Source organism: Phaenicophaeus curvirostris, chromosome 22 (assembly GCF_032191515.1).
Source record: "Phaenicophaeus curvirostris isolate KB17595 chromosome 22, BPBGC_Pcur_1.0, whole genome shotgun sequence".
NCBI lineage: Eukaryota > Metazoa > Chordata > Aves > Cuculiformes > Cuculidae > Phaenicophaeus > Phaenicophaeus curvirostris.
This window is the reverse complement of record NC_091413.1, coordinates 5,984,065-5,995,695: the sequence shown is the minus strand read 5'-3', so window position 1 is coordinate 5,995,695 and position 11,631 is coordinate 5,984,065. Positions and strand designations below refer to the sequence as shown.

Here is an 11,631-nt window from a genome sequence, read left to right as displayed (position 1 = left end):
TCCCAGGGGGAACCGCACAGGCAGTTCCCCTTCTCCAGAAGGTCTGTGAGATAGGTCAGGAAAGGGATGTCCAAGGAAAATTCCTCCTTTTTCTCCACTCTTCTTGGGGGTGAAAGGGACAGACTCAAGGGCCTCCCCAGCTCTCTCAGCCACTCCTCATAAGACTTGTTCTCCAGCCCCCTCACCGGCTCCGTTGCTCTTCTCTGGACTCGCTCCAGAGCCTAATAATATACGGTTCTATAAAAAATGGTGTGGCCAGTAGGAACAGAGAAGTGATCGCAGCCCCATCTTCAGCACTGGTGAGGCTGCACTTTGAAACCTGGGTTCGGTTTTGGGCCCCTTCACTATGAGAAGGACCTTGAGGAGCTGGAGCGCATCCACAGGAGATGAACAGAGCTGGGGAAGGGTCTGGAGCCCAGAGGTTCTGGGAGCAGCTGAAGGACCTGGGGTTGTTTAGCCTGGAGAAGAGGAGGCTGAGGGGAGACCTCATTGCTCTCTCCAACTGCCTGAAAGGAGGTTGTGGAGAGGAGGGAGCTGGGCTCTTCTCCCAAGGGACAGGGGACAGGACGAGAGGGAATGGCCTCAAGCTCCACCAGGGGAGGTTCAGGCTGGACATTAGGAAAAAATTTTTCACAGAAAGGGTGATTGGTCCCTGGCAGAGGCTGCCCAGGGAGGGGGTTGAGTCCCCTTCCCTGGAGGGGTTTAAGGCACGGGTGGACGAGGTGCTGAGGGACATGGTTTAGTGATTGATGGGAATGGTTGGACTCAATGATCCGGTGGGTCTCTTCCAAGCTGGTTATTCTGTGATTCTATGATTCTATGAAAAGCATATAGAGGTGGCACTTCGTGACATGGTTTAGCAGGAACAGTGGGGTTGGCTGATGGTTGGACTGGAGGAGCTTAGAGGGCTTTTCCAGCCTTGATGATTCTATAATGCCACGTCACGTGTCACCTCCAGCATCCCAACAACAACTGGTGTTTTTGCAGGCCCTTCTCACACCCAGGTGTAATAATAAACACCAGGGAGGATTCCAACTCTGACAAAGACGACACTCAGGGTGGGTTTTTCCCCACCACCACTGAAAAAAGCAACATTGCTACACTTGCTGGACCAGTCACTGCAGTTTTTCCTGTCCCTTAAGCCCTGCAAGTCCTTGCGAAGGCAAAAGCCAAAAGCCGTCATGAACCCATCGCAACTTGTCACATCCCCTCACCTGAGTCAGTGTGCCACAGCCCTGCCTCGGGGGCATCGCTGCTGGGAGGAATAATCCCTCCTTTCCCCACATCTCTCCCGACCAGCACAATTCCGCATGGAGCTGATGGGTTTTTCCACTGACTCACCTGCCCTGGCTCCTCCTCCCATTGCCCTTCCTCTCTCACGATACCTTTCTTCTCTAATCAAAGGCCAATTTTGAGAGCTGTGCTGTTAAAAGAAAAAAAAAAAGGAAATAATTAAATATATTTGTATATTTATTTTCCCTTACATATTAGTTTGCATTTTTAGGCTTGGCCACTCGTTCAGGCAAATTCCCTCTACTCTTCGCCCTTCCCTCAGCACGTTTCTGTATTAAACACGAACCTGTCCTCTGGTAGACAGAGCCAGGAATTGTTTTCTCTGCAGAGAAAGCAGGAGGAAAATGCTCTTCACACGATGACTGCCACTGATCCTGTGCAGGAGAGCCCAGCCCAAGCCAGAGCAAGGTCACCCACCCTGCAGATGAGCCCTGGAGCCCAGAAGCACAGAGGGGACATCCGTAAAGCAGCTCCTCATCATCCTGTGCTGCTGAATATTGACCTGAAATGCCCTTTTCCACACCAGCAGGGTCTGGATGAGCCAATGGCAGTGGCACATTTCTCTCTCAGAACACTTGAACCATTTCATCTCATGGAATCACATAAAGTCCTGAGTTGGAACACCCACAAGGATCATCAAATCCAACTCCTGTCCCTGCACAGGACACCCCAACATTCACCCCATGCAGCTGAGGGCATTGGCCAAACGCTTCTGAAATATTGAGTCTCTCCCTTGGCTCCATCATTCTCTTTGGAGCAGATTTTTTTTCCTCCTCTCCCCTGGCACTCCTGACCCCACCTGGTTTGCCCCTCCTTAAATTAAATTAAAGGAGCTCATTTGCACCTCTCAAACAGCAGAGCCTGGATGCTGCGAATGCACCTGCCTTCTCCGCTGTGCGCTTTGCTGGGGGTTAATGCATTTCCATGTATTTCTTTGGCTCATTTGCATTTTCAGCTCTAGCAGCCATCCTGACGTGGGTATTTATCTATGGCCAGCTCAAATCCTCCTCTTGCAAACACCCACTGCCCATCTAGGGCAGGCTGGTACCTCTCTGGGGTATTTAACCAGCCAAATACTGAAGATAAAGACTTTTCTTGTACAGGAACACCAAGGAGGAAACAGGAGCCCCTCCAAGAGCCATCAGCAGGCAACAAAAGGGCCTTTCAGAGGGGCATGTGATGCCCTGGTTCTTGCTGGAGATGCCAGAGTCTCATGTTACCCTGCTGAAATGGCTCACCAGCAGTTTTCCCCTGCTTTTTTTCTCCTCAGTGGAAGGTGCTCAACACGTATCTTAAAATCACCACTGCAAAACCCAGCCCAGAGCACAGCCACGTCCTGGGATTCCTCCAAACATTTTCAACCACAGCTCCAGGTGACACAGCACTCCTGGATTCTGCAGCCAGCTGGCTTATCCCGTAGGAAGAGAATCCCATCCATTTGAGTCAAATCCATTAATGCAGAGAGTTGTTTTTTGCAATTAACACCAGAAATGTGAAGCACCTGGGCTGGGGAGGATGCTCAGGTTCCTCTTCCCTCCACCCCCCCAGTCCTACAGCCCCCAGGTCTTGTCCCAGCTGCCTGCACCCCACCATGAGACACACGTCACCAGCAGTTGAAGGTGAATTTCTGCAAAGCTGCACTGGCAACCAGCCCAGGGGAACAAACCAGGGCGTCCTGGGGCAGCCTGAGTACTGATTAAATGATCCTTCACTAATTAACTGCTGCCCCATCGCCAGCACCAGGAGCAAAAGCCCCTGTGGGGTTGAGCTGCAAGGTGCTGCTGCCCACTCACCCTCCAGGGTCGCATCCAGCCCCTTCCCCTACACCACAAACCGAAGTGCTGGGCTCCTCGCTTGCCACGGCTGCGTGCGCAGGGGTGAAAACGAGCACAAGATCTGCCACCCGCGCCCAGCCAGGACCTGGCCCTGAATTCCCAGCCCCACGCTCCAGCCCAGACTACTTTTCCCAATGTTTCCCACGGGGACATGGAGCACAGCAGAGCTTCAGCTTTACCCTTGGGATCAAAGTCCACCCCAGCCTGGTCCATGTCAGGCTCCCTGCCCAGCTATGGGCTTCACCTTCAGATCCCAGTTCCCAGCCTGCATGCACTGGTCTATACTGGTATCTCTCTTCCCCACACCTTGGTTTCTACACCTTGACAGGGCACCTCCTGCACGAGTGGGGAAGAAGGAGGAGAAGGAGCCACCTGGGAGGCATTTCTGCACGTTCCTGCTTGGCACAATCCTGCCTGGTGAGAGGAGAGGACCTGCCAGTATCTCCCCAGTGAGACAAGGAGCCAGGTTCAGAAGAGGAAGCAGGTGTCCCTGGACATGGCATGGATGGTGGTTCCAGTACAACCAGTCTAACCACTGTGCCAGGTCAACATCTGCCTTTTCAAGCACACACACGTCTGCAGCCTGGAAAAACGGCATAAATAAACCTGCTGTATTAATAAGAAGAATAAGTAACCCACAGGTTCCTCCTGGTGCTGGCCTGGGGGTTGCAGCATCTCATCTGGGATGCTCTGGCTTCTCCCTGCCGTGCCGAAGTGGTGCTTGGCTGGGCAGAAGAACCCCCCCCTTGCTACCAGTGTGGAGTCAGGTGAGAACCTTCTTCATTTTCCTCGAGTCTTCTGTGCCCTGGGTGGTGCCATCAGGAAATAAATGGCTTGATAAGGCTTGGGAACGTAAGATCCAGGGCTAGAGCATAACAAGGCTGGAAGAGAAGAGCTGCAGTTGTTCATGTGGATGAAAAAAAGAGCTGAACCGAGTTTTGATGTAGACTTGCAGAATCATAGAACAGTTTGGGTTGGAAGGGACCTTAAAGATCATCTAGTTCCAACCCACTGCCATGGGCAGGGACACCTCCCACTGGATCAGGGGCTCCAAGCCCCATCCAACCTGGCCTTGAACACCTCCAGGGATGGGGCAGCCACCATTGCTCTGGGCAACCTGTTCCAGGGCCTCCCCATCCTCATGGTGAAGAACTTCTTCCTTATGTCTAGTCTAAACCCACCCTTCCCCAGTTTATACCCATTGTCCCCAGTCCTATCACCACAAGCCTTTGTGAACAGCCCCTCCCCAGCTTTCATGTAGCCCCTTCAGGTACTGAAAGGTCACTGGGGCACAAGGTGTTGTGCTGGGACAGCCGGGATGCTTTGGTGAGTCCAACCAACATCTACGAGTTAACTCTTTAATACAAAAAATCAGTCTCACAGAGGTGAGATCACCTGCCCAAAGCAATGAGGTGAGTCAGTGCCAAAGCAGGAGGCTCCCCAGGACTCACTCCTGCTTCTCTGCTGCAATCTCTCAACCCCAGTCCTGACCTACAGGTTATCAGGGCACGGCCACGGCGTGATGAGTAAACACGGGGTTGGTTGTAACCTCACCCAAAGACAACACCAGGACCAGCGTGGTTTGTTTCCACACCAGTAAAAGAGAAGAGTTGTCCCAGGTGCCCCCTCACCAAAGTATCCCGGGTGTCCCGGCACAACACCTCGTGCCCCAGCAGAGATATTTTCCTTTCTCGATCTAAAGTCTTTGCTTGGAAAATGTGCTTGTGACTCCGCCTGCACAACAATGTTATCAATGCAAAGTGCACAAACATTGTGAGTCAGACCTAAAATAAACACACCTTCGTCTTAGAAACTATGTTTCTTTAGAATCACAGAGTGGTTTGGGTTGGAAGGGACCTTAAACCCATCCAGTTCCACCTCCCACTGGATCAGGGGCTCCAAGCCCCATCCAACCTGGCCTTGCACACCTCCGGGGATGGGACGTTGATGACTTCTCTGGGCAACCTGTGCCAGGACCTCTCCACTCTCACATTTCTTCTGAAGATCTCTCAATCTCTCCTCTTTCAACTGAAAACTCTTATTTTCAGCCCGGAGAGCCATGGGGGGTTGTTGACTTCAGGCAACAGGAGTCAACTGGACACAAGCCCTTGGCCACACGGCAGTCAGGAGTCACGGTGGGCACAAAGGTCACCAAGAGAGCTGCTGTGTCCCCTGCATTTCCCAGGGTGGCTGCAGCTCACCCGGCCTGAAGCCTGGATGCGGCTCGGGGACTGCTCACACGATGGCAGCATCGCAGCGCGCTGCAGCGGGGAGGCTGCAAGGGGGATGCAGCAAGCATGCAGCATGGACAGGCTCCTGCAGTCCTGGCGTGCCTGCCTTCCTCTGCTGGAGAAACACAGGTCAAGGGGGACTGAAGCCAAGAAGGAGACACCCCTCAGCGCAGGACATCACCCATGGACCTCAGGCAACAAGTCCCCTCCACTCACGCCTGCTGCAACGAGCTCCGGCACAGAGGACAACATCCATTTCTCCCTCCTCAGGGACAGATGGTGACCGAGACATCCAGCACTGTCCCCATGGCACAGGGACAGGCGACGGCTCAGGACACCCAGCGTGTCCCCATGGCGCAAGGATGGCTCAGGACACCTGGCACAGTCCCTATGGCACAAGGATGGCCCAGAAAATTAGAATCATAGAATCATAGAATCACCAGGCTGGAAAAGACCCACCAGATCATCGAGTCCAACCATTCCCATCAATCACTAAACCATGTCCCTCAGCACCTCGTCCACCCGTCCCTTAAACCCCTCCAGGGAAGGGGACTCAACCCCCTCCCTGGGCAGCCTCTGCCAGTGCCCAAGGACCCTTTCCGGGAAAAAATATTTCCTAATGTTCAGCCTAAACCTCCCCTGGTGGAGCTTGAGGCCATTCCCTCTCGTCCTGTCCCCTGTCCCTTGGGAGAAGAGCCCAGCTCCCTCCTCTCCACAACCTCCTTTCAGGGAGTTGGAGAGAGCAATGAGGTCTCCCCTCAGCCTCCTCCTCTCCAGGCTAAACACCCCCAGCTCTCTCAGCCGCTCCTCTTGTTCTCCAGCCCCCTCACCAGCTTCGTTGCTCTTCTCTGGACTCGCTCCAGAGCCTCAACATCCTTCTTGTGGGGAGGGGCCCAGAACTGACCCCAGGATTCGGGGAGCGGTCTCACCAGTGCCGATTCCAGAGGGAGAAGAACCTCCCTGGCCCTGCTGGCCACGCCGTGTCTGATCCAAGCCAAGATGCCATTGGCCTTCTTGGCCACCTGGGCCACTATTGGCTCATGTTCAGTCGCTGTCACCAACACCCCCAGGTCCTTCTCCTCCAGGCAGCTTTCTAGACAGACTTCTCCTAGTCTGTAGCACTGCACAGGGTTGTTGTGCCCCAAGTGCAGGACCCGGCATTTGGCCTTGTTGAACCTCATGCCGTTGGTCTCAGCCCAGCGGTTCATCCCAGTCCCCCACAACCACCCAGCAGCAGAAGCCAGCCCAGACCCAGCTCTTCCCCCATAGCCCTGCTGGCTCCAAAACCAAACTCGAGGGCACGCGGAGAACTTAAAGCGCCCACCCCACCCCTCGCACTCTGCAAGCGAAGGGCAGAAACAAATACTTGCAGGGAACTGCTCCAAGTGCCACAGTCTGCACCCTGCTTATCTCTGCTGCTCCCAATAGTTACACTTTAATGCAGTGTTTAATTCCCATTAATACTGTGTTACAGCTTCAGGTGACAGCTATAGAGCCAGCTGGCTTCTAGATGTGTTTCTCTTGGTTTTGGGCTCCCCTTCTCCCCGTTTCAGCCTATGGTGGCTCTTACCTGCTCTGCGGCTGCTCACAAACTCAGAAGGATGTTACTGTAAAAAAAAAAGAAAAGGTACATCTCTTCATCTCTCAATATGGTTTTGAAAATATCATTGCAGGTCCCATGGTCAATTGTAGCTTGAGCACCTGGAGTCCTCCGCTTCACTCCAGCCCACCGACAAAGCCACAACCTCAAAACAACCTCACGCCCTGCTGGAAGGTTGATACAACTCTACCAGTGGCAAATGCCGACCATAAATTACAGATAATTTATCCATCCATAAATTATGAACAATTTGCCCCTCTGCTCTGCTCTGGTGAGATCCCACCTGTAGCCCCAAGTCCAGTTCTGGAATCCTCAGCACTAGGAGGACACGGAGCTGTTGGAGTGAGTCCAGAGGAGTCCACGGAGATGATCCAAGGGCTGGAGAAGCTCCTGCATGAGGACAGGCTGAGAGAGTTGGGGTTGTTCAGTCTGGAGAAGAGAAGGCTCTGGGGAGACCTTAGAGCAGCTCCCAGTGCTGAAAGGGGCTCCAGGAAAGCTGGGGAGGGGCTCTTGATCAGGGAGTGCAGGGAGGGGTTGAGGAGGGTTGCTGTGAGGGTGGGGAGGCCCTGGCCCAGGTTGCCCAGAGCAGGGGTGGCTGCCCCATCCCTGGAGGTGTTCAAGGCCAGGTTGGATGGGGCTTGGAGCCCCTGATCCAGTGGGAGGTGTCCCTGCCCATGGCAGGGGTGGAACTGGCTGGGCTTTGAGGTCTCTCCCAATCCAAATCATTCCATGATTCTATGACAATTTATCCACTAGCAAGTGTTATAGCAGCCAAACTTCTCCTTTCTCTATCCCACATGCTTTTCTTGACATTATATCTTCCAAGGACATCTTCTGGCTGTTCCCTCACATTCCCAAGTTTTTTACTCACCTTAAATCCTTGAATCCCATTTTATATGGATCCACCAGCAGCTCCATGTCTGGGTGCAAGCACTGGTTGTGAGCAAAGCCTTCTCCTACATCCCCCACCACCCCAGGGACCCCCGACTGACACGGGGTCCTGGTCACCCTGCCCTGCACCCATGCGCGTGGACAAAAAGACAAAGACACCATGTGCCACCACCAGCATCAACCCAGAATCTTCATCAGGCAAAGCAATTAAGTCACGTGGAGTCCATCCGTACTTTAAAATAAGCTTTATTTAGATCTTTTATAATTTTATATTTGCATCCATGCCTTCAAGAATTCTCCCCACTGGTGGGGGGGGGGGAAGTTAAATCTAATGTTACCCATAATTCATATGCTATTTATTGAAGTTCTCTTTTTAAATAAATCATCCTCTTAGTAATTTTTAGAATTATTTCCTAATTTACAAAAAAAAAAAAAAAAGCTGAAATGCAAAGGAAACTACTCGAGAACAAGGCGATTGCTCATCTGTTTTCTCGTTTAAATTATAAAAACGCAAGGAGAACAACAAAATAATACCCCCAGAAAACAACAAACCGTATAAAAATGCTTCTCTGCAGAGAAAGATGCCACGGGGCGAAGCTGCCCTGCCGTCCCCGTGGCCTCTCCGCATCATCCCATTAGCAGGAATACACAGAACAAGAGCATCGGTGGTTTAGTTCGATGATTTAAGACAAAATACCCCTTTTTTTTTTTTAACCAGGGCGTATTGGAATGAAGAAAAATAATACACTATGATAGCATCATTAAATAAATCTTAATACATTTTTAAGAGCTTAAAATTATATCGTAAGCATTAAAGCATAAGGTACTTCTCTTGGCATAAGCAGAGCGCGGCGCGTGTTAGTGGGGAGGGGACGCGGCTGCCGCCCCGGGGGGTGGTTTTGGGGGCATTTCCAGGGGATTTGGAAGCCCCAACGCTTTAAAAAATCACCCTGGTGCCAGAAAAACCTCCCCAGCGGCGCCTCGTACCGATTCCCCCAGCCCCCTCGAACGCCCCGAGCGGAGGAGCAGGGCACGGGGAGATCTCGGGATGTCGCCTTTCCCCTCCCAGCTCATGCTGGATCCCCACAGATCTTCCTCGAAGCTGAAGGGTGAAGCCACCCTGAATATGGGGGAAAACACGGGGCAAAGCTCGCAGCAGCTTTCCCTCCAATCTTATTTCCTGGCACGTATTTAGGTTTGCGTTTTCCAAGGCGTTTTAAGTGCTCCTGGGGCATCTGCAGCCGCGGGAGCCCAGGGCAGGGGTCCACGACTCCAGGATCCTTGGCAGCAGCTTCCCAGGATAATACAGTACAAACACACCCTTCCTCCTCCCAGCCCCATCCCAACCGACGTGGAAAAATATAAAACCCCCAAAAACTTCTGCAATAATTTAGTTAGAATAGCTCCTCTGGCTTTGTGCAAATAAATTAAAAACAACAACAACAACAACAACAAAAAAAAAGGAACGTTAAAACACTTCTTTCCAGACCGTGTCGCCTCCACGGGGTTTGGCCAGGAAGACATCACAGCGATTAAAATATTTTTTTTCTTCCGTGTGTGTGTGTGTTTTTGCTCTAAGGTCCCTCAGCTGGGCAGGTTCTTCATCCCCGAGCGAGGACATCCCGCGGGCTGGGCTCCGGAAAACAGCGGTTTCGGACACGAGACGTCACAAGCACAAAGTGCACAATATTTCTGCTATTTACAGAGACACAGCAGTCCTTCAAGTTTCAAGTTTTGTCAAAAGAAGGAGGAAATAAATCCCAAAGAAAAATAAAAAACAAAAACACCAACCCAAAGCAACAAACTGAAGCAACAACAAAGGAGTTACTGGGATGGGAAATAAAAAAAAAAAACAAAACACAAAAAAAGGGGAAGAAATGAAGTTACGACACAGCTGCATCGCTCCCAAGACAACAGGTAACACGTCCACAGGCGGGGCTGGGGGTATGTACAGCGGCGACGGCGAGAGGCTCTCGGGGATCACCAGTCCGCGTCCTCCTCGATGTAGTAGTCGGGAGCCGTACCGTCAAAGAGGCCGGGGTCGAGGGACTTGCGCTGCTTCCCCCGGGCGAACACCCTGGAGATGGAGCCGAAGCCCATCTTCTCTTTCTTCTTTTTCCGTTTTTGGTCTTCCAGGTCTTCTAGAGACTGCAGGGAGAGAGGATATGGGATTGGCCATCAAGCTTTCCACCCATCCCCTCCACTCACGTAAGACATCACAGAATCGTAGAATAGTTTGGTTGGAAGGGATCTTAAAGCCCATCTAGTTCCAACCCCCCTGTCAACAGATTTAGGCTTGATGTAAAGAAGAATCTCTTCACGATGAGGCCCTGGAACAGGTTGCCCAGGAAAGCTGTGGCTGCCCCATCCCTGGAGGTGTTGAAGGCCAGGTTGGACGGAGCTTGGAGCCCCTGATCCAGTGGGAGGTGTCCCTGCCCATGGCAGGGGGTGGAACTGGATGGGCTTTAAGGTTCCTTCCAGTCCAAACCACTTCATGATTCTATAAATTCAACTGGGCTTTCTCACCTGTACAATTGGGTTGTGCAAGTTCTTCTGTACCGGTCCAGGACTGTCCCCCTGCAGCAGAAGCAGATGAGTCCAATCAAATCAGCTCCAACACATCCCAGAAAGCCCATCCGACCCTAGCCAAAAGCAGCTCATCTGGGTGGCTGCATCACTATAGGGCTGGGATAAACCTCAGAAAAGCGGTTCTCCAGGTCAGCAAACCTCCAACCCATAACCCACCCCAAGAACATCATCATTTTGGAAGCAGAGGACCCACAGCATCAGGGAAGCAACACCCCCATCACCCAGCTTCTTACGTTGCAGAGCGAGTGCGTTCGATGCCGCGGCGAGTTGATGTCGCTTGGCGTGGACGACCGGTCGCCCTCAGCCGCGGAGGCGTCGGAGATGATGGACGGCTGCCGGGAATGACAGGGGCTCACTCTGACTGCTGCAAGGCAGGGGGGTCAAGGAGTTAATATTAGAGAACAGGCCTTATGAGGAGCGGCTGAGAGAGCTGGGGGTGTTTAGCCTGGAGAAGAGGAGGCTGAGGGGAGACCTCATTGCTCTCTCCAACTCCCTGAAAGGAGGTTGTGGAGAGGAGGGAGCTGGGCTCTTCTCCCAGGGGACAGGGGACAGGACGAGAGGGAATGGCCTCAAGCTCCACCAGGGGAGGTTCAGGCTGAACATTAGGAAAACATCTTTTCATGGCAAGGGTCATTGGGCACTGGCAGAGGCTGCCCAGGGAGGCGGTTGAGCCACCTTCCCTGAAGGGGTTTAAGGGACGGGTGGATGAGGTGCTGGGGGACGTGTTTGAGAGTTTGATAGGAACAGTTGGACTCGACGATCCAATGGGTCTTTTCCAACCTGGTGATTCTATGATTATGCCAACAAACCTGACCCCATGCAAAGCATCTGATGCACTTCCAAAAAACCCTATTTTTGGGGTGTTTCACCCATTTTGTTTCCTCCACGGGAAAAAGGGAGACCCCAAAATGGGTTTGGTCCCAAGCCTTGAGAACTTGCCCATGTCCTTCTCCGTGCAGGGCGCTCACCTTGCCGGTCTGCCGTGTGCTGGGGGTGCGAGTGGTAGAGGGTCTGCTGGCTCTGCCGGATGGCGGCCGTCAGCGGGAGGTCAGCCTGCATCACCCACTCCTGGTTGCCGTTTAGCACCGTTTCGCCCGGCATGGCCAAGGAATGGCGCTTGGGGACATCCTTGGTCAGCGTGGCGAGGGACTGCTTGGCCTGGGGAAGGACACCGAGGTGGTAGCGGAGGGGG

General features: G+C 52.8%; 1 protein-coding gene across 2 annotated transcripts in view; it reads right to left on the bottom strand.

Annotated features, from left to right (window-relative positions):
* Nucleotides 1-8,100: 8,100 nt before the first annotated feature.
* Nucleotides 8,101-11,631, bottom strand: part of KAZN (kazrin, periplakin interacting protein) — a 227,246-nt gene continuing 223,715 nt past the window's right edge. For both annotated transcript variants that reach the window (XM_069874935.1, XM_069874936.1), the window contains 4 exons: nt 11,408-11,597; nt 10,673-10,803; nt 10,377-10,427; nt 8,101-9,998 (listed from right to left, as the gene is read on the bottom strand). In XM_069874935.1, the coding sequence (XP_069731036.1) occupies nt 9,831-9,998; nt 10,377-10,427; nt 10,673-10,803; nt 11,408-11,597 (540 nt within the window). In that variant the 3' untranslated portion in view covers nt 8,101-9,830. The remainder of the gene's footprint in view (nt 9,999-10,376; nt 10,428-10,672; nt 10,804-11,407; nt 11,598-11,631) is intronic.